This window comes from Ornithorhynchus anatinus, chromosome 5, assembly GCF_004115215.2.
Source record: "Ornithorhynchus anatinus isolate Pmale09 chromosome 5, mOrnAna1.pri.v4, whole genome shotgun sequence".
Taxonomy (NCBI): domain Eukaryota; kingdom Metazoa; phylum Chordata; class Mammalia; order Monotremata; family Ornithorhynchidae; genus Ornithorhynchus; species Ornithorhynchus anatinus.
The window spans coordinates 33,190,657-33,218,651 of record NC_041732.1 but is presented as its reverse complement, the minus strand read 5'-3'; the positions used below and the strand labels follow the sequence as shown (position 1 = coordinate 33,218,651).

The 27,995-nt window shown below is 60.3% G+C and overlaps 1 protein-coding gene across 3 annotated transcripts; it reads right to left on the bottom strand.

Annotated features, from left to right (window-relative positions):
• Window positions 1–5: 5 nt before the first annotated feature.
• On the bottom strand, window positions 6–27,933 carry HR (HR lysine demethylase and nuclear receptor corepressor). 3 transcript variants are annotated; one of them, XM_029065654.2, is made up of 20 exons: window positions 27,830–27,933; window positions 21,741–22,240; window positions 18,173–18,799; window positions 16,464–17,277; window positions 15,167–15,326; window positions 14,912–15,075; window positions 11,478–11,636; window positions 10,634–10,723; window positions 10,315–10,430; window positions 9,864–9,945; window positions 9,443–9,606; window positions 9,017–9,253; window positions 8,610–8,784; window positions 8,427–8,496; window positions 8,082–8,212; window positions 7,633–7,752; window positions 7,396–7,511; window positions 5,336–5,500; window positions 4,269–4,397; window positions 6–822 (listed from the first exon to the last, which is right to left on the bottom strand). In XM_029065654.2, exons 3-20 carry the CDS (start codon window positions 18,761–18,763, stop codon window positions 760–762), a joined length of 3,546 nt encoding a protein of 1,181 aa, XP_028921487.1. In that variant the 5' UTR covers window positions 18,764–18,799; window positions 21,741–22,240; window positions 27,830–27,933; the 3' UTR covers window positions 6–759. The 3 variants fall into 3 exon arrangements, with proteins under 3 accessions (XP_028921487.1, XP_028921484.1, XP_028921485.1); XM_029065651.2 differs by lacking the exon at window positions 27,830–27,933 and adding an exon at window positions 25,220–25,316; XM_029065652.1 differs by lacking the exon at window positions 27,830–27,933 and adding an exon at window positions 22,531–22,613.
• Between the last annotated feature and the right edge of the window lie 62 nt (window positions 27,934–27,995).

Sequence of the window (27,995 nt, the reverse complement as noted above, 5' to 3'; positions counted from 1 at the left end):
CAGGGTTTGCAAAACAACCAATTTTAATGGAAAGTGGCGGGGGGCGGAAGGGGCTGTGCCACCCGGAGAGGGGGAGGTCCCCGTCCTCCCATCCCCGGTCTGCCCTTTTCCCTGGCCCTGATGCCCCGCTGGCAAGCGGGTGGAGTCAGGGAGCTCCCGTGCCTGGCACCGTCCGGTGACAACGTCGACGGTAGGTGGGGCCGTCCCAGGGAGAACGGGGGAGACGGGGACCAGAAAGCTTGTGGTAGGGGATGGAGCGCAGCAGGCAAGAAGGCAAAGAAGGGGGGAGACGGAGCTCAAGCCAGGCTGATTCCCCAAGGGCCCAGGTATCCAGGAAGGATGCTCGTGCTACCCCTGAGGGGACGTGACCCAGTTCGTTCTTCTCCGGTGAGGGTGGGTGGGGTGCGGGGCGAACTCCCGCCCACGGGCAGGGTACCCGGAGCGCACCGGGGACAGAGCCCTTCCTCCTTCCCCCCCGCCCCAGACCGTGTCAGCCTCAGGAGAGTGGTAGCATGAGAGCAAGCATCAGCATTGGCGGGAACGTGGATACTGACTCTGGGGCGCAAAGCGAGGGACGCCGAGGACGGTGGCCCCCGGCCCGGGCCCTGAGGAGCGCCCACGGAGTCGGCAGGCCGGTCCTGAACCTCTAAGCGGCTTCCCCGGAGGGTGACCGGAGGGGGAGCCGCCGGGAGCGACATCCAGCTTACATGCTGCTCCTCGCCCGGTCCTGCTTGGGCCTCCCGGTCGGCTGGGTTCCCCCTAATTGCAGTCCTGTAAGGTGACCACGGCCTCCTTGACCGCTTGGAACATGGCCCGGTCCATCTGAAAGAGGCAGCGAGAGATGAGTTGTCGCTCACTCCCGCCCCGCGTCTGCCATCCAAGGCGTTCGGGCCCCTCTCCACGGGGCAGCAGACTTCACAGAGAGGCGCCGGCTAGGCTTGCCCGCTACAGCTCCGCCCTCCCTCTCTTCCACCCGGCAGAATTACTTCTTCTCCCTCATCGACTCCCATGCCCGTCGCCCCCGACGGTTATTCCGGATCATTAACTCACTCCTGAAGCCTTCGAGGTCCCCTTTCGCCCCTGCACGCCGCCTTGGAGTTTTACTCTTTCATCGCTCCGTATGTGTCCGGCGCCAGTCCTCTCTTCCCGTTCGTATTCTCAGGTGGTGAGCCCGGGACCGTGGCTAATTCCCACCTCCATATACTTTCCCAGTGCTCAGCACAGTGCTCTGCACACAGTAAGTGATTCGTAAAAACTATTACTACCACCCCCGACAACCTTGCCTACAAGTTACTGACAAAAATCAAACCCCTCATTTCCCCCCCGCCTCCCCGGTCAGTCAGCCGTATCTCTTGAGCGCTTACTGTCTACGGATCAGTGTGCTAAGCCTTTGGGAGAGTCTGTATAACAATAAACACATTCCCTGCCCACAACGAGCTTACAGTTTAGCTCCCTCCCATGCCCACATCCTTGTTTCTATCCTTCCCAGCTGGATTCCAAGAGGAAATGGCTTCCCTCCTCCATCTGCGCCTCTGACCCCGTCCCTTCTCACCTCCCCCAAACACTCGCACCCACTCTTTTTCTCTCCCTGACTGCCCCCTTCAACGACTCCTTCTCCAGTGGCTCCTTCCCCTTGGGCTTCGGACATGCTCACGCCTCCCCCAACACCAAAAATATCATCCCCTCTAGACTGTGAGCTCACTGTGGGCAGGGAATAGGTCCACCAACTCTGTTATAGCGTACTCTCCCAACCGCTTAGTAGAGTGCTCGGCCCACAGTAAGCGCTCAACAAATACAATTGATTGATTTTTCTCTCTGGATCTACTGCACCCTCTTGCTATTGCTCCGTTTCTGTTCAAGCTCTTTGAACGGGTTGCGTACGCCTGCTATCTCCTCCTCCTCCTTGACCCTCTACAAGCTGGTCTCTGCCCCCTTCCTTCCCTGGTGACTCCTCTCCCCAAGGTCACCCCGGACATTTCTCCTTGCCAAATCTAAGGGACTCTACTCTGTCCTAATCCTCCCCGACCTGTCGTCATCTCTGCGAGCCACTCCCTTCTCTCTCTTTTTTATTTTTGATGGCACCTGTTAAGCGCTTAGTATGTGCCAGGCACTGTACTAAGCACTGGGGTAGATACAGGCTAAACGGGTTGAACACAGTCTATGGCCCGTGTCGGGGGTCACAGTCTTAATCCCCATGGTACGGGTGAGGTAACCGAGGCACAGAGAAGTTAAGTGACTAGCCCAGCGTCACCCAGCAGACCAGTGGCGGAGCTGGGATTAGAACCCAGGTCCTCTGACTCCCAGGCCCGTGCTCTTTCCACTAGACCATGTTGCTTCTCTGATTCTCCTGGAAACATTATCTGACGTTGGGTTGACGAACACAGTTCTGTCCTGGCCTCCGCCCTCTCGGGCCTCTTCTTCTCCACCCCACGCAGCACCTCTAGGAGTCCGTCAGAGCTCAGTTCTGGGTCCCTTTCCCTTCTCGCTTTATACTCTCTCCCTTGGGGAGCTCATCCGCTCCCACATTTTCAGCTGTCACCTCTATCCCGAGGACTCCCAAATCTGCCTCTCTAGTCCCGGCCTCTCACCTCCTCCGAAATCTCACGTTTCCTCTTGCCTCCGGGACTTGAATGTCCCGCCTGCACCCGAAGTTCAATTTGCCGAAACTGAACTCCTCCACCTATCTTTCTGAGAAGCAGCGTGGCTCAGTGGAAGGACCCTGGGCTTGGGAGTCAGGGGTCATGGGTTCGAATCCCAGCTCTGCCACTTGTCAGTTGTGTCACTTAACTTCTCTGTGCCTCAGTGACCTCATCTGTAAAATGGGGATTAACTGTGAGCTTCATGTGGAACAACCTGATTACCCTGTATCTACCCCAGCGCTTAGGACAGTGCCCTGCACATAGTAAGCGCTTAACAAATACCAACATTATTATTATCTTTCCCATCTCAGTTGACAACACTGCCATCCTCCCTGCCTCTCAAACCCATAAACCTGGGGTGATCCTCCATCCCTCCCTGCCTTTCTGCTCCCACATCCCCACGTTCAGGCTGTTGCCAAATTCTGTCGTCTCTTTCTCCGCAACATCTCCAGGATCTGCCCCCTTCTTCTCCAACCAAATGGCCACTATCCTGGCTCAACTAATGAATCAGCTGCCTCACGAGTCTCCCTGCTTCCAGTCTACAACTTTTAATCAGTGGCGTTCATTGCATGGCATGGTGGATAGAGCTCGGGCTGGGAGGTAGAAGGTCAGGGGTTCTAATCCCGGCTCCGCCACTTGTCTGCTGTGTGACCTTGGGCAAGTCACTTCACCTCTCTGTGCCTCAGTTACCCCATCTGGAAAATGGGGATTGAGACTGTGAGCTCCACATGGGACAGGGTCTGTGTCCAACTCGATGTGCCTGTATCCATCCCAGCGCTTAGTACAGTGCCTGGCACGTACCATCATCATTGAGCACTTACTTTGTGCAGAGCCCTGTACGGTTGGTAGTCATGATCCCCGCTCTCAAGGACACTTAAAATCTAACTTCTCTCTGCTCCCTGGATCATTTTTCTAAAATGTCATTCCGTACCCGTCTCCCCACTCTTCTAAAGCCTTCGGCGGTTACTCCGTTTCCTTTAGCATCGAGCAAAAACTCCTGACCATTGGCATCCAGCTCTTCCCCTCCTACTTATGCATTCTCTTCCCCCACTAGGACCCAGCTGCCAGTCTTTTTTCCTCTCAAGCTAACCTACTCACCAAGTCTCATTGTTGCCTCTTCCCTCCTCAAATTCTTCCTTCGAACCTTTCCTCCCGGCCTTCGTATCCGCCGAGCTACAGCTCTCCCATCTTCAGAGTCCTGTTGAAATCTCTCCTCCTTCGGGGAGCCTTCCCTGATTAATGCTCTAGTCGTCTCCCCCCAACCAGCACCTCAGCACTCCTATGCCAACTCTGCACTTATGCACTCACACACACCCGCGTGGCATTTCTGTACATATCGACTTACTTACGTATCCTACTCTTTAAAGTCCTTCCTCATCTACGTAATGGTTTTCCTTCCAAGTTATTTCGCTTCCGTCTCCTCCGCTAAACTGTAAGGTCTTGCGGGGAGGGGTCGTGGCTCCACACTCTACTGTACTCTCCCAGGCACTTAGTACCACGTTCCGTTCAGAGTAGGTGCTCGGTAAATACCTGCCGACTCCCACCCCCAGCCTTGGGGAAAACACAGCTTCACGCTCCCCGTCGGACTGGCTTGCCGAGACTCTCGCTCTCCCCGGCTTCAACACTCACCTGGGCATACAACCGGCGGGCTTCGGGGGGCAAGCTGGGAGCCTGATGGCAGAGCTGGCTGGAGAGAGCAATGCTCTCGGGTGACAGGAAATACTGGGTCACGCTGACTGTGCTCACAAGGCCCTGCACCTGTGTCAGGGAGAAGAGGGCTAAGAAGGGCGAACACCCAGCCTGTCCTGGTGAGAAGCCGCTATGAGGACTGGACTGAGGAAACTGTCTTTCTGTGGGGGACGGGGGTCCTCTCCTCATCTCGTACCACCACACACCTAATGGCACGAACAGCAAGCATACGTTCGCAATGATTCCTACACCGTGTGGGGGGGGGTTCCGTAGACGTCGGCTGCTACAACGTGCAGATGGGCACAAGGTCCGGGGCACCGGGAAAGATGGGCACAGAGGTCAGAGGGATGTGGGCATGTTGTTGTGGGGCGGGAGGGGGGCGTCTCATCGCACAGAGAGGGCCACATCAGGCCTGGGTGCACGGGACTCGAGGAAAGCAGGGCTGCGCTTCCTCCCCAGCAAGAAAGCCCAGCCCAACCCGGGCCCACATACACCCCTCCAGGAAACTACATCTGGGGTGGAAACCCCTGAGTGTAGTCCTAGGAGGGGCCCTCCCCCCGTCTTGTGCCACCACAGACAGGGAGCCCTAATGGCGTGAACAGCAAGACTGTATGCTCCATAGGGGCAGGGAATGTGTCTGCTGATTCTCTTTTATCGTACTTTCCCAAGCGCGTAGTACAGTGCTCTGCACAGAGTAAGCACTCAATAAATGCCATTCATTGACTGAAAAGTGTTTGCTTCGGATGGTACCTATGCCGACGGTGGGCATTCCAAAGACATTTGGCCGCTCCGTCCTATGGATGCTTTGCAGTTCGAGGGCGGGAGGTCCAATGCACCAGGAAGGTGGGTGCGCAAGTCGGAGGGATCTGAGCGTGTTGGCGGGGAGGGAGGGTGTGTCACCACAAAGAGAGGGCCACATCAGGCCTGGGTGCCCAGGACTCTGGGAGGGCAGGGCTGCGCTTCCTCCCCAGCCCGGGCCCCCCGCCACCCCTCCAGAGGAGCCGCACCTGATGAGGAGCCCCAGCGGGCACCAGCACAGCCTCGCCGGGTGACTGCAGCAAGGTCCAGCCATTGACACCCCACTCCTCCCGCAGGCGTCGCCGCAGGCCGGCATCCAGATAGCAGCTCCCGGGAACCCCTGGGTCCAGAGTGCCGGCCCCGGCAGGGCACACCTGCGGGGAGATGGACCGTCAGCACCCCAAAGGAATCGCAGCCTCCCCCTGCTCTCCCCTCCCCCGGGGAACTGGGTGGCGGCACTTCGGGAAGGGAGACAAATGGAGGGTCAGGGAGGCTCGGGTTAGAAGAACTGGGGTGGGAAGAGGAGGAAAGAAGGAAGATGAAGGAGAGAGAATGGAGGAGGAGAAGGAGGGAAACAGGAGGATCACCTCTGCTCCTCTTAGATCTGAACCCTGGACCGGGTCGGATGCTCTTCCCCAGCAGGTCGGCCTCCTCCCCGACAGCTTTGGGGGGCCTAGGGGACTGGGGTTGAGCGGGGCCCTTCTCATCTCGACCGTGAGAAGCAGCGTGGGTTAGTGGATAGAGAATGGGCCTGGGTTCAGATGCCGGCTCTGCCGCGTGTCTGCGGTGTAACTTTGGGCAACTTAACTTCTCTGGGCCTCAGTCACCTCATCTGTATAATGGGATTAAGAGTGTGAGCCCCATATGGGACAGGGATTGTGTCCAATCTGATTAGCTTATATCTACCCCCCAGTGCTCAGAACAGTGCTTGGCACATAGTAAGTGCCTAACGAGTGCCATAATAATGATAATAATAATCATCTGAAACCAGTTCAGGGTCGAAGCTAATGGAGAGTTGGGGGAGCACTCTGGGGAGGGTCTGGGGACTTGGAACTGCAAAGCCAAGGCCGGGCCAGCCCTGGGCAACCGACAGCCGGATCGACCTCTATATCTCACTCCCTTCTTCTGCTCGGGCTCCTGGGCCTGTCCATTGCTTGTCCTTGCTTGCCCTGGCAATCGTCCCCTTGGCCTACCCAGCCTCACCAAGCAGTCTACCCTGATTAATGGGAAGGCAGGGAAGGAGTGGGTAGGATGTGATCCAAGACAAAGCGTGGTCACACGTGGGTGTGTGCGCTGAAAGGTGTTCCGTCAACTGGCTCTTCTTTCCCATCTGCTCTCTTCTCCTGGTCTACCCCACCTCACCCATCCTGGCTCTCTTCTATTTATTCTTGTAAATAATATTCATTTAGGCCTGTTGTTGACTCCTATTCCCTAATTCCTAACCATGATATATTCATCGTCATAATGATAATAATAATTGTGGTATTTGTTAAGCGCTTACTATGTGCCAGGCACTGTACTAAGCATTGGGGTGGATACAAGCAAATTGAGTTGGACACAGTCCCTGTCCCATGTGGGGCTCACGGTCTCGATCCCCATTTTACAGATGGGGTAACAGAGGCTCAGACAAGTGAAACGACTTGCTCCTGTCACGCAGCAGACAAGTGGCGGAGTCAGGATTAGAACCCGTGACCTTCTGACTTCCGGGACCCTGCTCTCTCCGCCACGCCATGCTGCTCCATCAATTTATGTCTTCGATCTCCTCCCTTTTAATTGTAAGTCCCTTGAGGGCAGAGATCCCATCTTTTGCCGCTTCTGTGTATTTCCCAACCAAATCCGGTTCTCCGACCCATGAGGCCCTCGGTAAACATTCACTGATTTATTCCTTCCGTAATATCTACTGAGCGTGCAGAATTTGAGACTAGTTCCTCGGCAGAGTACAAGAAGAGTACAAGAGGAGGCCTCGGTCCTTGAAGAGGACCAGGGATACATATATGCGCACGTAGAACTCCTTTTCCACCTCTTTCATTGCAAATTATCCTCGTATCCACGCCCCCGGAACACCAGAGAGAAAAATGCTCACTGCACCTCCCTGACTGTCCACCCTAGGGTGCTGGGGCCTCACCCGGTGAGGATTCCGGACGTTCTCCGGGACCCTAGGCAGTCAGTCATCACTAAGCAGCCAATCCATGGCTAAGGAAGAGTTGAGGATGTGGAAGGCAGAGAAAAGGGACTGGTCCTTGACCGGGCCAGGCTGCCCCGTGCTTACCATCTGGAGGAAGCGGCGGATGCGTTGGGTGTCCTGTGCCCGGTACACGTGCCACACCATGCCAGCTTGACTTCCCGGAGCCCACAGTTCCTCCCCATCGGGTGATGTCAGGAGCTCTGAAGCGGCGGGCGGGAGAGATAGAGAAGAGAGAGAGAGAGAGAGGAGTGGGTGGGAGCGGTCAGTAGCATATGACCTTTCAGCCTCTGTCCCCTCCCCGCAATCGCTGCAGACACCCACCTCTCTGGGCACGGTGCCAGCCAGGGAGGGATGCTTCTGCGTGGACCAGGATGTTGACAAAATCCGTCACCTCCACGGACAGGTTCTTGGTCCCCAGGTGCCCGCGCTGAGGGCTCACACCTAGCATTTAAGCAGGCAAGGATCAGGCCCCAAGGAGTGTCCTAAAACGCACCCCAAACAGGAAACTGGGGCCGGGTGGGAGCGCCAAACCCAGTGGGCGTGGGAACTCGGGCCCGGAGCCTCCTAGACGGAGGAGCTCAGAGAGCAAGTCAGTGTATCCTTGAAGGATACAGTCAGATCCGGGGATCTGGGGACCCGGGTGAGAGGGATGGGACGGGTCAGAGGGATAGGATGGGTACAGACGGAGGTGGGATGGGTACGGACAGGGATGGGACGGGTACCGGCAGGGAGGGGATGGGTGCAGACAGGGAAGGAGGGCCCAGACTCACCGTAGGCAGCACAGAGCCGTGGCTCCAGCCAGCGGCGGCCGGGGCCGGGGAGGAGGTAGGATGCCAAGTTGAGCTGCCCGTGGTGGCCGCAGTATTCTGGGAGTGGCAGGCTGGCAGCCAGGTTCTCTGCCCTGGGCGACAGGGCGGGAGCCCGTCACGTCCGCCCCACCCATCCTGAGCCCCTCGCGTCCCCACCCTGAGAGCGACCCCGGATGACCCGCGGGTTCCTGGCCCGGAGAGACAGGGAAGGAGTGGGGCGGGCGAGGGCGGGCCTCGTGGAGGGGATGGGTGAGGGTGGAGAGGAGGGCAGCCAGGAGGCAGGTCGTCCGTCGGCTCCGCTCCTACCTGCCCATCTCCGGATCCCCCAGACCACTCTCCAGCATCAGCAGGGACCCCTCATCTCGCTCTAGGTGCGCTGGGGGAGGAAAGAGCCAGTCGGAAGAGGAGGAGGAGGAAGGGGTTCACTCAGGCCCCTCTGCTTCTCTCTCCTGCCCCGGCCTCCCAGTCTCTCCCTTTCGGGGTACTCACCCTCCAGGCGAGCAAAGCCATCCCAGAACGCTGTGCTGCCCAGGCCGGATGGACGGGGGGGCCCCCGGGGGCTCAGCGCCTGCACCTGCCCTCCCGGGGCCCCTGGGGCCCCCAGAGCCTCCGGCCCCCACAGGCTGCCCCGCAGCGTCCTCTGCAACCCTGACACCAGCACTGGCTGTGAGGGGGAGAGAGAAGGGGTGGGAGGGACCGGAAGCCAGATTTGGACGAAGGGTCGAAGTGGACGGTAGGCCGGGAGCTGGGGGCGAGCGGGAGGGGGGGTGAGGGCCGGCAGGCGGGCTGGGGGCTGGCAGGTGGGCCGGGCCCGGGGGGGAGAGGGCAGGAGGCTGCGGCTCAGGAAGAGCCGAGGGGGCTGAGGGAAGGAGCGGCAGGGGTGAGGGCGTTCACACCTGTCCCTGCCTCCAGTACTCCTGGAAGAGATGGTAGCCGTGTTGGGGCCGGGGCTCCTGAAGCCAGAGGAGACCCCCGCGCTGGGGCTGGCCTGGAGAGACCGGGGGGGTGGCAAGCCCCAAACCTCCACGCAGTCCCGGGGCTCCCCGCAGCCCCGGCCCAAGGGCCTTCTCCTGGATCTTCCTCTCCACCACCTGCGCAATGATGCTGTCCAGGATGTTGGTGATACGGTCATCCTACGAGACGGGGAAGACACTAGCCTCTCCTCCCCCAGCTCCTTCCTCCCGCATCCCCCAGGTTCTTCTCCCCCCCCACCCTCCCTCCAGGCTCAAATCTTCCATCTCCCGGGTGGATTTGCCCCGTCTCTCCGCTGCCCCTCCCCAGCAACCCCTCAGCGGCTGTTCCTGCCTCCAGCAGGCACTCACACTGGACAGGGCCGGGGTGACGGGGGCGAAGGCCATGTGGACCCGGTTATGGCCCAGGCAGAGTTTGACAGCCGTGGAGGCGAGCAGTTCACAGAGCGAGGAGCACGGCAGTGGATCGCGAGGCCTCTGCTCATCCCCCGGGGGCTCGGTCGAGTCTGGGACCTCTGCAGGGGGTGAGCAAAGTGGGGGCCTCCTGCAGAGCATCCCTCCTGATGGCTCCCTGTGGCCTCCCAAAGCCCTCCCAGTCCTCTCCCCATCACACATGCACACACAAGACACGTGCACGCACGCACACCCCGGAACCACTTCTCCACTCTGCCCAGGACCGCTTCCCCCGCCGCCCCCACCCTGCTTTTGGAGATTTGGGCTGAGAGACAGAGAGAGCCTCATCTTCCCCCGACTCATGACACAGGGGATTTACCTTCTTTGATTCCCTTGGTCCTGTCAGCGTCTCCATTGCAGGAGGACTGGGTGGTAGGGGGTCTACTCCGCACTGCTTCCTTCTGCCAAGAGCCACCCGGGTTGGCGTCTTGGAGATGGGGTAAGAGGACAGACTCCCCCCCACCAACCCCCTCTCCCTTCCTCGGTCAGACAGTCAATCCGTCAGGCAATCGTATTTATCGATTGCTTGCTGTGGGCAGGGCACCGTACGGAGCGCTCGGGAGAGTACAGTATAACGATACACAGACGTGTTCCCTACCCACAACAAGCTTTCGATCTAGTGGGCAGTTTAGAGGGAGGACTCAGGGTTCCCACCCCCAATCCGGAAGGCGGGAGCGACAGTCCGGTTTCACTCTCTGCCCCAGTACCAGTCAGAGGCCACCGGTCCACCCTCCTGCCCAGCTCCACCCTACCTCCCCTCCTTCCTCTACCTGCTTTCCTCCCTTGATGGGGGCCCATGCACGGGCATCGACTTGGCAGGGGCAATATCCTCGCAGATCGAGTCTGGCCCGGGCCTGATGCATGGCGGTGCCCAGCTCGGTCAGAGCTGTGGGGAAGAGCGGAGGTTTGGCTCCCGGGTCTGGGGATGTGGAGGGAGAAGGAGCCGGGGGGGTCCAAGATGTGGGGAGGGACGTTCGGGTGAGGTCGCTCGAATTTCCGGCCCAGAGGGGCACCTTGGCACGAGAGACCCCCTGGGCTGCACATCGCACCTCCCTCTGGGCCCCACCCTGGTCCTTCTAGAATGCTCACCCTGGCCAGGGACAAACTGGGTCAAAACCAGAGAGCGGGCTCCGTGCCCAGAGCCGTGGACACAGCCTTCCAAGGGTCGCTCCGGCTGGCCTGGGTAGAACAGGAACAAAGAGCCCAGGTGAGAAATCGTAGGAGAGCAGCAGCCGAGGAAACCCAAGGGGAAGGGGGCTTCTCTTGGGGAGCCTTCAAGCTCCCTCTACTCGCCCCTTACTGGTCCCCAATTCAGAGGTGAAAATACGCCCCCCCCCACCCCCACCCTCCCAGTGGAGGAAGCGGTGACAGTCCTGGAGAGGGTGGGCGGGATGGGAGAAGGAGGGGGCGGGCGAGTTTCCCTCTCCCTCGTCCCATCCCTGACTCTGACGGGCCACTGGGTGACAGGGAGTGGCTGTCGGGGTCTCAGCACAGAGAGTCAAGCTCTGCAAGGACAGCAGACTAACCCCATTTAGGCCCGGGTTCTAATGATTTGGTCACATTCCTCTTCATATCCAAGGAATCGACAGTTTTTAAGCCAAGTGAGTTTGGGAGGGGACTCTGGGTTGCTTTTTCTTTGCTACTTTCCAGAAGTCAGAACAAATGGCCCCAAGCCCCTCCGAAGTCTCGAGCGCGCGCGGAAATACAGACTCTAACTAGGTTAGGTTCGGGGCGGCCCCGGGGTTCCGACTCTGCCCCGAGTCGGACTCTGGGACCCTAGACCAGGCCCTCCCGGCGGCTCACGTCCGGACCCGGGGCCCAGAGAGCCTCTTGCTGCGCTAGGCGGGCGGCGGAGGAAGTTGGAAGTCCCGGGTGGCACAGAGCTGCCCTGAACTTGTCCTGGGCCCGGCTCACCTCCTCTCCCACTCCCTACCTGGTCTGTCTCCGGTCTTTCCAGCACCCCCGCTCCTCCCGCAAGCCGCGCACAACCGGTAGCTGCAGAAAGGGCAACTCCAGTGGGTGTTGAAGAGGCCGTGCCGGCAGCGACTGCAGCAGTGTGTGGCACCGGAGTCCTCCTGGTGGATGGGCACTTCTAATGTGAACCCCCCGCAGAGAGAAGGAGGAAAGTTAGAGGTGGCCCTCACGGCAACGTTGAGGGGATGGAGGGAGCGGGGGAGAATCCCTCCTCTCTGGACTCTCCCTCAATCGGTAGCATTCATCAAGTGTCTGCTGGGTGCAGAGCACTGTACTAAACGCTCGACAGGGTACGGTTAGAATTAGCACCCAGGTAACCCCTGCCCTCAAGTAACTTACAACCTAGTCGGGAAACACACTAGGATAAATTGCAGAGAGGAAAAAGTACTAGAGGGCATTAAGTCCTCCAGAAGTTATATTTAAACGCTTAGGAGGCGTGAAAGCGCTGGCGCGGTAGTTGGGGGAATATAAGGTGAGGTGGGGAGAAATGAGTCGGAGAAGGCTCCCCGGAGGAGCTGTAATTTCAGAAACGATGAAAACGGGAAGAGCTGCGGTCTGTCGGACGTGAAGGGGGAGGGAGTTCTCGGCAGTGGGAGGATGTGAGCAAGAGGTCAGCGGTGAGAGAGGCTAGAACGAGGCCCAGTGAGAAGGTTATTTGGAGTGCAAGCTGGGTTGCAGTGGGAGAAGGGAGTGGATAAGGAGGAGGGGGAGAACTGATCGGGTGCCTTAAAGCGTGATGCAGAGAGGAACGGGTAACCCCTGGAGGCTTTAGAGGAGTGGGGAGAAGCGTGTAGAACAGTCTTTTGGAAAAATAATGCAGGCAGCAGCGTGAAGTCTGGACTGGATGGAGACTGAAGGCAGGGAGATCAGCAAAGAGTCTGATGGGGTTTGTCCCGCTGGGGTCTGGGGTCTGACGAGTGCCTGGACCAGCGGGGTGGCTGTTTGGACAAAAAGGAAGGAGTGGACCTGGAAGTGATGTGGAGAAAGAACCAACAGGATGTGGTCACAGACAATGAATATCAGAGTTGAAAGAAGAGGGAGGATCATGTCAAGGTTGTGGGGGTGTGGCTTAGTGGATAGAGCACGGGCCTAGAAGTCAGAGGACATGGGTTCTAATTCTGGCTTCGCACTAGTCTGCTGTGTGACCTCGTGCATGTCACTTCACTTCTCGGTGCCTCAGTTTACTCATCTGTAAAACAGGGAATAAGACAGTGAGCCCCTGTGGGACAGGGACTGTTTCCAGCCCAGTCTGCTTCTATCCACCCCAGTGCTCAGGACAGTGCCTGGCACATAGTAAGCACTTAACGAATACCACTATCATCATCATCATCATCATCATTATTATTACAGGGTGGAAAGCTTGAGAGATGGTAGGATCGTCAACTGTGATGGGAAAGTTAGGTGGAGGAGAGGATTGCGGAGGAATGAGGAGTTCAGTTTTGGACCCAGTGAGCTCAAGGTGCTGGTGGGTTATCCACGTGGAGCTGTCCTGGAGGTGGGAGGAATTTTTTTTTTTTTAAATAGGATTTGTTGAGCACTTACTACGTGCCAGGCACTGTACCTGGCACTGGGGTAGACACCAGCTAATTGGGTGGGACACAGTCCCTGCCCCACGTGGGGCTCACAGTCTTATTCCCCATTTTACAGGTGAGTAAACTGAGGCACAGAGAAGTGACTTGCCCAAGATCACACTGCAGGCAAGTGGCAGAGCCAGGTTTAGAATCCGGGTCTTCCGGCTCCCAGGCCCGTGCTCTTTCCACTAGACCGCATGCAGATTGCAGAGGAGAGAAGTCAGTGTCAACGAGGTAGATTTGGGAATCATCTGCATAGAGGTGATAGCTGAATTCTTGGAAATATACAAACTCCCCAAGGGAGTGAATGTAGATTGAGAAGAGAAGGGGACCAAGAAATGAACCTTAAGGGACACCCACAGTTAGGGAGTGGGAGGCAGAGGAAGAGCCAGCAGAAGAGCTCGAGAAGGACCAGAGGTAGGTAGGAGGAAAACCAAAGAGAACTGTGTTAGAAAAACCAAGATTAGATAGCGTTTCTAGGAGAAGGGAGTAGTCCACAGCACGGAAAGCAGCCGAGAGGTTGAGGAGGACTAGTCCGTTCTAATTTGGCGAGAAAGAGTTCACTGGTGACTTTGGAGAGAGTGGTCTCGGTGGAACGACTGAGGCGGAAACTGGAAAGAGAGGACGCAGAGGCCACTGGTGAATACGACTTGTTCCGGGAATTTGGACAGGATTGGGAAGAGGGAGCGTAGGGGGATAACCGAGTGGTGCAGTTGGGTTCAGAGACCTTGTTTTTTTAGGGTAGGGGAGAAATGGATTGTTTGAAGGCAGAGAGGAAGGATCATCAGAAACTGAGTGATTGAAATTGGCAGATCCAGAGGGAAGAATGTTTTTTGGAGGGGAGAAGGGATGGGATCGTAGGCCCAGGTGGAGGGGAAAGGTTTTGAAAGCGGGCGGGTGATCTCCTCTTGAGGGGTGGTCGAGAAGGAGCTCACCCCTGACGGTCATCAAGATTGTTGATCATCGGGGGAGGCAGGACACTGGGGACTTCGGCGGGGAGGTAAAGGACTGAAACAACTGGGAGGGGCAGCGATCGTGGGGAGCCGATCCGGGAGGAGAAGACGTGTTGCCGAGTAGGAGAGAGGACCGGGTTGTGGCAGAAAAGAGTTTGGGCAAAGCGAGGCTTCATCAGAGGCTGTGGGGAGGCAGAGGAAGTTGGCTTTGCACTCAGCCTCTCCCCAGGAAACTCTTCTGCAGCAGCGTGGCCACCACACCACCCCGATCAGGGCCAAGAACCTAGCTACGGATGCAACCAGGGAAACCCCGGCTGCAGAATGCCCCGCGCCGAGTCGACCTCAGAAAAGGTTCCTCCCTTCTCTCCCTGGCTGCAAATGCCCCTCATCCCAACCCTAGAGGAGTCCACCACCCCTCAACCCCACCCTAGAGGAGGTCGCCACCCCTCACCCCTGCCCAAGAAGGGGCCGCTACCCCTCACCTCCGCCCCAGAGGATACTCCCATCCCTCTCCCCCGCCCCAGAGGAGGCTGCCGACCCTCACTCCCGTCCCAGGGAAGACCCCCCCCAACCCTGCCCCCATCCCAGAAGAGGCCACCACCCCTCACCCCTGCCCCAGAGGAGGCCACCATCCCTCAACCGGCTCCTGGTTTTGTGAGTTCACCCGGCCCTGGCATTGACCCATCTCTACAGGGACACTCTTCCCCACTCAGCTGTCCCCCAAGCATCCCGTGGACACCCAGAGGTTCCGGGATGACCTCTCGATGGCCTCCTGCACCCCCCGTCCCTGCTCCTGATCACTCACAGCCCTCAGTGACGTCAGTAGCTCTCCTGACTCGGCGGCCCAGGGAAGGGTCCCCTCAGCTCACCTTCCCTCTGGGCCCAGGCCAGCGTCTCCCGCTCCCGACGCAACAGGCGACACAGTCGGTCCCCTAGGCTGCCCAGCAGGTACTTGGCAAGACCCCATCTCAGCCTGGCCTCCGGGCTGGGCCCTTTGCCCTCCTCGGGGTTGCCGGCTAATCCCTCTGCCAACCTGTGGGCAGAGGAGAACGACCAGGTGGGAAAGAATCCCAGGAAGGCATACTGGGGATGGGGCACGGGGAGCCAAGGAGACCCAGACCCACCTCCTGACATTTAGAAAACAGCAGGCTGGCTCTGCAGAAACTTCACCCGCCCCTTGCCCACGGGCACAGCTAGGGCAGCGGGAGACTCCCATCGGGAGAGCCGTGCACGGCACGCTCTGGAGTCCAGGACCCCGAAGCCCGGTCCCACCGTCCAGTTGCCCTGTGAGAACAAGATGGTCTGTAAGACAGCCGCTCTCCAGCCCACAGCCCCGGGCCCCAGCCCGGCCCAGGGAGCACCGAGGGACCACTCTCAGCCAGCGGGTATGAGCCAGGCAGATCTGACCTGCCACCGACAGGCTGGAAGGGGTCAAAGGGCCTGGGGGTGGGGGGGAGCAACTGGCAATATCAGGTCAGGGGTCTGGGAGAAGAGGGGAGGGCTAGGAAAATAGTCCAGACTCAAATGTAGCGATCCAGCCGGCGAAGAGATTTGATAGTTCCAGTGAGGGAGTAGCAGTGCCATCGGTGAAGGGATTTGACGGTCCCAACGTGGAAATAACGATCGTGTAGGAGAAAGACACCCGCGGTCCCGGGGCAGGTGAGACGATGTGGGCCCAGTGGCCCAATTCGGCTGAAGCGATCCAGAGGGTGAAGAGGATGGGCAGTTCCAAGGGGCGCGTAGCGATCCGAGTGGGGAAGAAATGGGACAGTGCCAACGTGGGCGAAGTGATCCACGGAGACGGGCCACTGGGTAGCAGATGAGGCTGAAGAGTTCCAAAGCATCCGTAATCCGTCAGGGGACAATGCAGAGACTCAGTGTGAGGCGCCAAACGGGTTGGGAGTGCGTCCCAACAGTGGAAAAGCGATCTACCAGCGAAGAGAACCACGAGTTCCAACCAGCCCACGTGCCGGGCCCCGGCCAGGAGGGGCTGGACCATCTCTGGACCAGGAATAGGGAGAGAACTTGAGCTGAGGTGAGAATAGTCCCAGGATCAACACAGCAGGGCCGGCACCACACAGAGAGGTTCCACTCTCCCAGGTGTGAGCTGGCGAGATAACCTAGTGCCACTGGGTAGTTCTCAAACCCGGGTTCGGTGACCCGGCGGGTCTTGACGGCGGAACGGTCCTCCCCGAGAGAGTGGGGCATAGCGCTGGACAGTCCGGGCAGTTCCAAGAGAGACAGAGTCATCCATTTGGAAAACGGTTCTGGCGCTGGCGTTAAGAATCCACCGGGAAAGGACCTGCTGAGTGGGCGACAGGGCCGGTACTCCCCGCTACCTCAGCCCCTGCCCCTGCCTCCCCCGACTCCCGTGGTCTCTGTTCCCCATCCCCCCTCCACCCAACCCTTCGGCCTCCTCACCTCTCTGGCCGCCAGATTCCTCCGCCGCAGCCTTGTTTCCCGTCGGTGGTTCCGGGGCTTCCTGCCAACCCTCAGGCCCCTGCCCCTTGCCGCCCAAGACCTGGGTGTCGACCACAGGGAAAGGGCCAGGGGGCCGTTTGAGGGCTGGACTGCCAGCTGGGCCCCCCACCTCGGGGCTCCCCTCCCTCTTGAGAGCCCGAAGTTGGGGGACGGGGACCATCTCCTCTCCTGAGCACCCGGCAGGGCACCCAAACTGCTCAGAGTGCCGGGTGAGCCACGTCTTCTTCAGTTTGGTGTGATAGCTTGGGGGGCAGGCCCCGGGCCCAGAGTGTTTGCCGGCTTCCTCGCCGGAGCCTCCCGTCCCACCGGCACCGCTCTCGGTGCCCACGTGGCACCTCCCGCAGCAGCTAGGACCCCCGTCTCCAGCAGGTGGGTGGGATGGGCAGCAGCCCGCCTGAGAGGCTGGCTGCCCAGAGGAAGGGCACGCTGACCCAGAAGGTGATCCCGGCGGTGGGTACCCCGGACTCCCATTTCTAGGCGTGGTCCGGGCAGGGCCAAGAGCATGAGCCAGGCCTGGAGGGCAGGTGGGCCAGGAAGACTTGGAGCTGGCATCTGGCTGCCCCAGGAGAAGTAGGCGCGAGTTCTGGTCAGCACCGGCCCCTGGCACCCCGTCCTTCCTGGTGGTCAGGGGACGCTCCGCTTCCCCGGCTCTGTGAAGATGCCCCCCGGGGGCTCTGCCCGGCAACCCGGGTTCAGCAGTGGCCAGTGGCTCCTTTGCCAGCTGGGGGATGCCTAGATCCTTGTGATAAAATCCCTAAGGGAAGAAGAAGGAGGGTAAGGCTGGGCCCTGGCTCTGCCTCTTGAGAAGGGGCAGTTGATCGGGGAGGCGGGGCGGGGGATAGAAGGCAATCTACCCGCTGGCAGGTTCGACCTCCCAGGGGCAGCTGGGCCCGGGTGGTACCAGAGAGCGGTCAGCAGGAGCTGGGGGCACCAGCTCCCGGCTCTCTGTCCTCCACCGCGGCTTGGAGTGAGATACGGGCCACGAAAGGGGAAGAACAGAGGGGTTATTTGGGGGATTGACCCGAAGCTTAGGGTTCTCAGTAGAGGACTCTTCTTGGTCGGGAACGCTGGCCCAGCACGGCCTCTAATCTGGATGTGATCTCTCTGCCCAAAAGGCCAGGGGTTGGGGGGGTGGGAGGGAGGACTGGGCGGGTCACGGGCTTGGGAGTCGGAAGGTCGTGAGTTCTAATCCCGGCTCCACCAGTTGTTTGCTGGGTAACCTTGGGAAAATCACTTCTCTGTGTCTCAGTTACCTCATCTGTAATATGGGGATTGTGACGGTGAGCCCCACGTGGGGCAGGGACCGTGTCCAACCCGATTTGCTTGTATCCGCCCCCAGTGCTTAGTACAGTACCTGGCACAGAGTAAGCGCTTAACAAACACCACCGTTAACTAACACCGGCGGTTCTGAGGTGCCCAGACCCCCGGCACACAGAAGGGGGCAGTTCCTTCCCAAACACGGAACCGGCAGCTGCCCTCGCCTGGATCCCGCCCCACGCTCGTGTGGGCTCTGCTCCTGGGCAGCCCAGGGTCCAGGCGGCCCAGGGCACGGGCAGACCAGGACACAGAAAGCCCAGGAAGCCTAGGGCCCAGGCAGACCAGGGCTCGGCCGGCTGAAGGCCCGGCCAGCCCGGGGTCCGGTCACTCACCTTGCTCCCTGAGCTGAAAGCCGGTGGGCCCTTGGGCTGGATCCCTGGATACGCCCAAGGGTAGGGAGCCAGAGGCCAGTCAGAGTGGCGCTCAGGTGGCAGGCCGGGCATCAAGTAGGGAGGCAGGCAGGTGGGCACCCAGAATGGGGTATGCTCCAGGAACTTGGCCTCCAGGAGGAAGGGGCAGTGCAGGGGCCGGAAGGCCAGCGGGTCGCTTTTGGGGGGGCCACCCTGCTCAGGGGGCAGGAGGCCATAACGAGGTGGGCAGGGCTGTCCACAGAGCGCCAGCTGGTGGGCCACTACCGCCTCCTTCCACCGCAGACCCTCCTTGCCCCCCAGCCATCCAGGCTTCCCCTCCCCATTTCGGGTTCCCTCGCCCCCCCAGAGGGGAAGGGGGTCCTTGGATCCCTGAGGAAAACCAGGAAAGAACCAGGAATCCGAGCTTCCCGGGGCCCCCCTCCAGAGCGGGGCGGGCTCCCCCAAGCGCAGCGGCCCACAGTTCAGGGTGCCTGACCCCTGCCCAATGCCACTCTCTGATGGCCGCTTCTCCCAGCTGGGCGAGTCCTGGGGGTAGCTGGGCGAGGTCTCCATGACGTGCCCGCCCTCATGGGGCTCTCACGGGGCTCCCTGCGGAGAAACACCAAAGCGTGGATTCAGGCGCATGCCCTGGGCACCTCTTCCTGGCATCCGGGAGGCCCCGCCCCGGCGGCACCGAGGCGGCACAAACCGGTAGGGCAGGTCAGAGCCCACGCTGGGCTCCGAGCTGCCCGCCCACACACCGGCCCAAGGTTCCCTTCCCAGGCCAGGAGATGCCCCTGCAGTGAGACCGCCCCCCACCCCGCCACCCTGCCCTAACACATTCCCTTCATGACCACAGCACCCCCTGCCCCCCCACCCTCTGGGCACCAACTTCTCAGCTGCCTGGACGGTCACAGGTGGATGGAAGGAGGGCACGGGGGGTGGGGAGGAGGGCAAACCCAGGAGTGAAAAGGAGGGCCGCGACATCCCACTCTATCTCCCTCCCTCCCAACCTTCTCCCCCGCTGGGTCCCAACTGCCCCACGCCGGTCGCCCTCGGGGGTGGCCGGGGCAGTGCCAGTCAGGTTGCCGTGACCCGGGAAGGAATGTGCTTCGGAGTCATGGGCACTGCAGGCGTCTCAAGCGTCATGGGCACTATTAGCCTGGCACCTCGCCTGGCACCCCACGCCCAGCAGAAGCTCTGCCTCTTCTTGGCTCGGGCAAACTATTTGGAGGGCGCGGGGGACCCGCTAGGAGGGTCCCGGCGGGAAGTTCTCCCCGCCGCTTCCATCCAGCTCCGGGGAACCACTTTGGGGAGACCATCCTTGGGGGTGAGGGGGAATGCCAGCGACGTGCCCCCCCGGGAGAGGGAATGCTGTCTTCCCGCCGTCTCCCCGGAAAGCAGGACCCGGCTCCGGGGGAGAAGGGGGCAAGGTGCCCGGCGGAGGGAGGGACCGAGCCTGGCTGGGCCTAGTGGTATCCAGGGAGGGTGGCCTAGTAGGAGGAGCGTGGGACTGGGGAGGGGGGGGATCCTCAAACGGGACCAGAGCCCCCCACCCCGCCCCTTGCGCGACCTCAGCTCCTTTAAGTAACTCCGCCTCTCCAAGCCTCGGTTATCCGCGTCTGCGAAATGGGCAAAAGCTCCCCGCCCGCTCCGCCCTCCCCTTCCCTCCTCGGACGTCGAGTCCCGGGGAGGGGCACCGAGTGGGATGGCACGTCCCCGGGCCCGGCCCAGCGCCAGCGCAGGGTCCGACCCGTCGTAAGCCCTCATCCGGATGCCAACGGCTCCCACTTCCAGGCCCCGCGCAACGACAGGCGCCGGGTCCCTCTCCGGAGCGCGCAGGGCGCGTCGAGGCGAGGCGAGGGGGCTTCCCCGGACCCCCCCGACAATCACAACCCCGAGGATGACGACGGGATTTCTTAAGCGCTTATTAGGAGCAGCAGCCGCCTGCCCTAGTGGCAAGAGGCCGGGCTTGGGAGTCAGAGGCCGTGGGTTCTAATCCCGCCTCCGCCCCTTGTCAGCCGCGGGACTTGGGGCGAGTCGCTTAGCTTCCCTCGGCCTCGGTTCCCTCGTCTGGAAAACGGGGGTTAAGACGGTGAGCCCCACGTGGGACGACCTCGAGAACAGCGCTCGGCACATAGTGAGCGCTGAACGAATACCATCGTCATTATTATCCTTATCGTTCCCCGTGCCTCAGTTCCCTCATCTGGGAAATGGGGATGAAGCCCGTGAGCCCCACGCGGGACAAGCCGCTCACCCCGTATCTCCCCCCAGCGCTTAGAACAGTGCTCGGCACCCGGCGCTTGACAAACGCCATCGTTATTAGTACTCTGTGCCAAGCCCCGTTCCAGAATAATCATGATAATTATGGTATTTTTATGATCATGATTAGGGTGATATATATATGGTATTATATTCCTGAAGCAGCGTGGCTGACGAGCCCGGGCTTGGGAGTCGGAGGCCTTGGGTTCCAATCCTGACTCCGCCACTTCTCAGCTGTGTGACTTTGGGCAAGTCGCTTCACTTCTCTGGACCGCAGCTCCCTCCTCTGTAAAATGGGGATTTTGACTGTGAGCCCCGCAGTGTAAATAATGTGTAAATGTAAATAATAGTGTAAAATGTGTAAATGCGAATAATAGTGTAAAATGGGGATTTTGACATCCTGATGACCTGGTATCTCCACCAGCGTTTAGAACAGTGCTTGGCCCACAGTAAGCGCTTAACAAATACCCTCGTTATTAGTACTGTAGCTCCCAGCGCTCGGAACAGGTGCTTGGCCCCTAGTAAGCGTTTAACAAATATCCTCGTTATTAGAATTATCTGTCTCCCAGCGCTTGGAACAGTGCTTGGCCCCTAGTAAGTGCTTAACAAATACCCTCGTTATTATTATTATTATTATATCTTCCCCCCAGCGCTTGGAACAGTGTTTGGCCCCTAGTAAGTGCTTAACAAATACCCTCATTATTATTACTGTATCTCCCTCAGTGCTTGGCCCCTCGTAATCGCTTAACAGATACCCTGATTATTATATCTCCCCCAGCGTTTGGAACAGTGCTCGGCCCCTAGTAAGCGCTTAAGAAATCCCCTCGTTATTAGTATTATATCTCTCCCAGCGCTTGGAACAGTGCTCGGCCCCTAGTAAGCGTTTAAGAAATCCCCTCGTTATTAGTATTATATCTCCCCCAGCGCTTGGAACAGTGCTCGGCCCCTAGTAAGCGCTTAAGAAATCCCCTCGTTATTAGTATTCATTCAATAGTATTTATTGAGCGCTCACTATGTGCAGAGCACTGTACTAAGCGCTTGGAATGCACAAATCGGCAACAGAGAGAGACAGTCCCTGCCCTTTGACGGGCTTACAGTCTAATCGGGGGAGACAGGGCATTATTAGTATTATATCTCTCCCAGCGCTGGGCCCCTAGTGAGCGCTTAACAAATATCATCATCATCATCGTTATTATTATTATATTCTAGAGGTCTGGCCGTCGGAAGGAGGGGTGGGGGGCGAGGGTGGAGAGGAGAAGGGGGGTCGGAGGGGCCGCCGCGTTCGTACCTTCGGTGCCGGGGCGGGCAGCGGGACCGGCCGGAGGGGCGCTGCCCATGGGCCGGGTCCGGGGGTCTCCGGGGGTCTCCGGGGGTCTCCGGGGCCGGGCGGACAGGCAGGCTCTAGGGCCGCAGGTTGGAGGGGTCGGACTCCGGGATCTGCAGGATGCGGCAGACGGCGCGGATCGGCCGCACCAGCTTCTGCGCCGAGGCCGTGGGCTGCGCCATGGGCCGCCGAGACTCCGTGCTGCGCCGGGGAGATCCGCGCCGGGCGGACGGACGGGAGGGACGGATGGATGGACGGACGGACGGGCGGGCGGACGCACGGACTCCCCCGAAGGTGGGAAGGGCGGCGAGGAGGGCGAGGAGAGGCTAGGAGGCGGAGGGGCCGGCGAGGCAGCGGGGCTGGCTAGTGGCCGGGGAGCGCAGCGGAGCCTCCAAACGCCATCGCCGGGCGCGCAACTGGAGAGCCGGGAAGCTGCTCCGCCGGTTACTCCCTCCTCCTGCGCCCTGCGGGGAACAGGAGCCCGTGATCCCGCCGCCCCGCCCGGGCCTGCCCCCCGCCCGGCCCCCGCCCGGACCCCGCCCGGCCCCCGGGGGCTTCCGCCAACGCCCCGACGATGCCCCCGGCCGCGCACGGGGGAGAATGAGCCCTTTGTTTTCCCTCCCCTCCCCGCCCCGTCCATCCTCCTCCCACCCATCCCTCTCCTCTCTCCCCCCCCCCCCCCCGCCCCCCAAGCCCGGCAGCCCGCCCAGAGAGGCTCCCCTGGGGCTCCGTGCCAGCTTCCCAGCCGCCCTACCCTCCCGTGGGCACGGTCCCGGAGCCTGCCAGGCGGGCAGCTCCCCCGCGCGTCGGTGCCAGCTCGGGAACTAGAGCAAAGGGCGAAGAGGGCCGGGCCGTGCGGGGCGGAGCGGGCCCGGGCGGAGCGGCCCCGGGGGTGCCGGGGTGGAGCGGGCGACCGAGGGGCAGGGCCGGGGCTGGCGAGGGCAGCCGGGTTCTCACAGGTCAAGGACGGCAGTTGCGATGACCCTCCCGGCGATCTAGCGCGGCCTCTCGCCCTTCTCCGACGGCCGGCCGCGCTCCACCTTCTCGCCCCTCCGGCCCGCGGCCCCCTCTTAGAAGGATGGCATTCGCTAGGCGCTCACTGTGCGCGGACCGCTGTTCTTCACCCCCTCGCTCCCTTCCCCGCCCCCCACACCCTTCGCCCCACGTCGGGCACTTGGGTATTGGCGGCGGCCCCCGCCCGGTCCCGGGAAGAACAGAGGAAGAGGCTGCCGGGGAGGAGAGAGAGGAGTAGGACCAGCCCAGAGCCAGGGCGTGGGAGAGGAAATAGGAAAGTGAGCCCCCCCTTCGCCCCCACCCCAGGAAGGGGCTGGGCTCCTAGGCGGGGGTGGTGAGTGAGGCACAGACATACCCGCCCCAGACAGATTCAGACACACACAGACAGATTCAGACACACACACGCAACCCCCACACACAGGTACGGGACCGTCCGACGCGCTCACACGCCCGGGCGGGCACGGCCGGCCCGGCCGGGGAGCCTTTTCCGCACTTCCAGCATTTTGCTCCACCTCTTCCCCTCTCTCCGTGTCGGACTGGGAACGTCCCTCCGCCCTGCCGGTGCCAGGCGAGGCTCGAGGCTCGAACCCTCGGCCGGTCGGGTCGCCGGGCCGCCCGCTTTTCGGAGGGACGCCCCCCTCCCCCGTGGGGAGCTAAGTCGGCGGCCCGGGGAGGCCGGGGGAGGAGAGAGCTAGAGGCTGGACCAAATGGACATCTCCCATCAGGAGGTGGAGGGAGCAGGGGAGGTGGGGGCCGGGGGGTCCCGCTCGGAACGAGGGTTTCCCTACCGGGGCACGTTGGCTGTTGATGCCAGGTTGGGACTCTGTCCTCTACCCACTAAAGTGGCTTCAGGCCCCTACGTTCTGAACTAGGATGGACTAAGACCCCCCTACCTTCTGAACCAGAGTGGGCTCAGGCCCCTACCCTCTGAACCAGAGTGGGCTCAAGCCCCTTACACCCTCTGAACCAGAGCGGTCTCAAGCCCCTACCCTCTGAACCAGAGCGGTCTCAAGCCCCTACACCCTCTGAACCAGAGCGGCCTCAGGCCCCTACCCTCTGAACAAGAGCGGGCTCGGACCCCTAGCCTCTGAACCGGGGCAGGCTCGGGCCCTTACCCTCTGATGTAGGGCTGGCTCAGGTCCCTACCCTGTGAAATAGGGCAGGCTCAAGCCCCCTGCCCTCTGAACTAGGGCAGGCTCAGCCCCCTAACCCTCTGAACTAGGGCAGGCTCAGCCTTCTACCCTCTGAACTAGGGTCGATTGAGACCACTACCCTTTGAACTAGGGCAGGCTCAGCCCCCTAACCCTCTGAACTAGGGCAGGCTCAGCCCTCTACCCTCTGAACTAGGGTCGATTGAGACCACTACCCTCTGAACTAGGGCAGGCTCAGCCGCCCAGCCCCTGAACTAGGGCATATTTAGGCCCCTACCCTCTGAACTAGATAAGGCTGCCTCAGGCCCTGACACTCTGAAATAGGGCAAGTGTGGTCCATTACCTTCTGAACTAGAGCAGGATTAGACCCCCACCCTCTGAACTGGAGTGGGCTCCGACCCCTAACCGCTGAACTAGGGCAGGCTCAGGCCTACTAACCCTAACCTTGAGTCTGGCTCCCTGGGGGTTGGCAGAGGGGAGGGGGGGCCCCTGGTACTCAGCTGTTTTCACTGAATTATTCTGTGACCATCCTGAGCCACTTTTGGAACTAGAGATCCCACCTCCCCTGGGCACCCCACGCCTACACTCTCAGAGCCGTAAGCTACAGAGAGAGCTTCTTTGGGAGGAGGAATGGTGGGGTTTGCACACTCGAAAGGGGTGAGTAAGTGGTGCAGAGCCTGACTTTGGGGGATCCCCAGAGTCCTTGGGACTCTCTTCTCTGACCTCTAGGGTGAATCGGAATTATCACACACACTCCGGGAGAAGCAGGACAATAGAGGCCGGGCCTCAGGAGCTCAGTTATCCCACTGCTGCCCTCTCCTTCCGATTCGCGTCCCTTACCCCAGGGATCTTGGGCACAGGCCTCTGCAGGGGCGGGGAGGTGCGGGGAAGGAGGCAGTAAGGTGGGCAAGGTGCTCTTCCAAATTCTCCTTCCCGCCTCCCATCCCACCCTCCTCACCCTTAGCCTCCCTCCTCTCCTCACCACTGTTCCGACACAGTCCAAATCTTTAGAGGCAATAGTTCCTCGCCCGGAGACAGAGGAGCCGTGGGACCACTCAGCGTGCGTACGCACGCTCGTATACACACGGGGCACGCGCGTATACACACACATACGCACACACGATGGACACACCCAGGCCCCCAAACAGACACACGGCTACAGACCAAGGCCCGGATGGCTACCGACTCGGGCTCGCTCGCCCGGGGACCATCGACACAAATAGACCCCCTAAGTGCCCCCTTCCATTCCCCCTTCGACATCCTCAAACCCTTCCTTACCTGATCCCCTCGTGCTCCCCTCTGTCGGAGCCGACCCCGGCCCACTGTAGGCGGAAGGGGAGGGAGGGGGTAGGGGAAGCGGCCCTGCAGAGACAGGCCAAGCTGCCACTAATCTGGGCAGGAAAGGGAGAGCGGGGAGGAGGAAGGGGGGGCACCCACGTCAGAGCTGGGACTGCCGGGCGGAGGGCATCCGAGGACATCCCCTCCCACACACGCGGCTGTCTGGGCACCTAGCCCTGCTTCCCCAGCCCCTCCGTCCCCCAGACAGCTGGGGCCGGGCTCTCCGTCCTAAAGTACGGGAGAGGGGAGAGGGCAGGGGGATCCCCTGAGCACCCCGGCGGGGCAAGGGAGTGGATTCCAGGGGCGAGCACTGGGCCAGGAGAGAGTGAGCAAGCTCTGGAACAAGCCCCAGCGTGCTTCTCACCCACCATCACCCACTGATCTCTTGAAAGTCAGCTCCCCTTTTCTCTCTCTCTCTCCCCGCACCTCAGCCGACCCTCGCCCCGACGCCCCCCTGCCACCGAGAGTCTATCCTCGGGAACCGGGTCTAGAAAGATGCATTTCTCAGGTGCAGCACTCAGGGTCTCGTACCCCCTTTTTTCCGGGGATCCCCCCCGCAGCCTTCACCTCTCCCTCACCCAAAGGGTGGGAATTTGCTCATGTCTCATCACCAGAAGGGAGCGCCGTCCTCCCGGCCCAGCTCTTGGGAGCCAGCCGAAGCCCGCAGAGGAGGCCTGGGTCCCTGAGATGAAGGAGAGGGGGGAAAGGGAAGAGAGGAAAGACGTTGCTGTTCTCGAAGGAGCACCTGGGTGCTGACGGGGTCGAGGCCGAGTGAAAGCAAGAGGACAATTACGTTGGACGGATGGGCAGCTGTAACTACAGCGGCAGGACAGTGACTGAGATACCGAGAGACCGGGGAGAGGGGAGGGAGATGGGAGGAAGAGAAAGAGGATGGGGGGAATCAGGTGGGGTGAAGGCGAAAGTGATGGCTCTCTGCAGTTCCTGGCCTCCCTCAGGTGGTCAGGTCCTGGTCGAGGCCTCGGGGGGTGTGATTAACGGTCTTGGGAGTCAGAGGTCATGAGTTCGAATGCCGCTCTGCCACTTGTCAGCTGTGGGCAAGTCACTTCACTTTTCTGTGCCTCAGTTACCTCATCTGTAATATGGGGATGAAGACTGTGAGCCCCACGTGGGACAACCTGATTCCCCTGTGTCTACCCCAGCGCTTAGAACAGTGCTCGGCACATAGTAAGCGCTTAACAAATACCAACATTATGAAGACTGTGAGCCCCACGTGGGACAGGGACTGTGTCCATCCGGATTAGCCTGTATCTACCCCGGCGCTTAGAACAGTGCCTGGAACATAGTAAGCGCTTAACAAATACCACAATCAACATCATCATCATTTGTATCTCAAGATCATGGCCCAGGGACCCACCTATCAAGGGATCCGGGAGTTGACACCCACTCCTCCTCACACCGTGTCAGGAAAGAGCGTGGGCCTGGGAGTCGGAGAACCTGGGTTCTAATCCCAGCTCCTCCGCTCGCCTGCCGTGTGACCTTGGGCAAGTCATTTGACCTCTCTCTGCCTCACTCACCTCATCTGTAAAATGGGGATTGAAACCGTGAACCCTATGTGGGACATGGACCGTGTCCAACCCGATCAGACTGTATCTACCCCGGCAATTAGTACAGTGCCTGGCACATAGTAAGGACTTAACAAATACCATCAACATAAAATATATTTTTTTAAAAGCGACGACTCTCATTCAGGGGGAACTGGATTCAGTGGCGGTTAAAAAATATGGCAGGAGGCTATTTGGTCACTGGCTTCTGACTAGCACATGGAGAAGGAGGGAGAGATAGCAGGAGGGAGCTAGATGAAGAAGAAAAGGAAATAGGGAAATCAGAAAATAGGAGAGATGAGAAGGGGTTGAGAGAGGACATGGGAGGATTTGAGGGAAAGAAAAGGATGAGCTGGCAACTCTCGCCTCTGGAGTGGAAGGGGAGTAGGGGAAGCCAGGACCCCCGGAAGAGGGAGCTGAAAGGGGCCATGGCTGCAGCCCCCCACCCCACCACCCCCAGGCAGACCCTCTAAACAACTGTCAGGACAGATCCTCCCTCAACCCCACCACTGCTGGTCAAAAGGAGCCTGAGGTGGGTCGGGAGAGAGAGCCCATGCCCAGAAGCAAGAGTCTGAGGAGGCCACGGAGAGGGACCCAAGCCTAGCAGGGCCTTCGATCAGGCCACTGCCAGAATCCACCCCTTCCTCTCCAACCCAAACAGCCACCTCATGGTCTAGGCATTTGTCATATCTCAGTTTGACCTCTGCATCGGTCTCCCTGCTGACCTCCCTGCTTCTCGTCTCTCCACCCTCCAGTCCAAACCTCCCCCTGCTGCCCGAACCAGGTTTTTCAAACACGGTCCGGCACGGGTCACCCCACCTCCTCAAAAGCTTCCGATGGTCGCCTGCTCCTCCCACGCCGAGCAGAGATGCCGGACTCTCGGTTTCAAGGCAGCTCTCAAGCAGCTCTCTCCCTCCTACCTAACCTCGCTCTTCTCCCACTACATCCCAGCCCACACACTTGGTCCCTCACAAGCCAACCCACTCACCGTGCCTCGCTCTCATCTTCTCACCGTCGACATCTTGCTTAGGTCCTCCCTCCTTCCTGCCTGGCACTCTCTCCCCCTTCATCGGGCAGACTGCCGCTCTCCCCATCTTCAAAAGCCCTTCCGGAATCGCATCTCCTCCGGGAGGCCTTCCCTGATTCATCTCTCG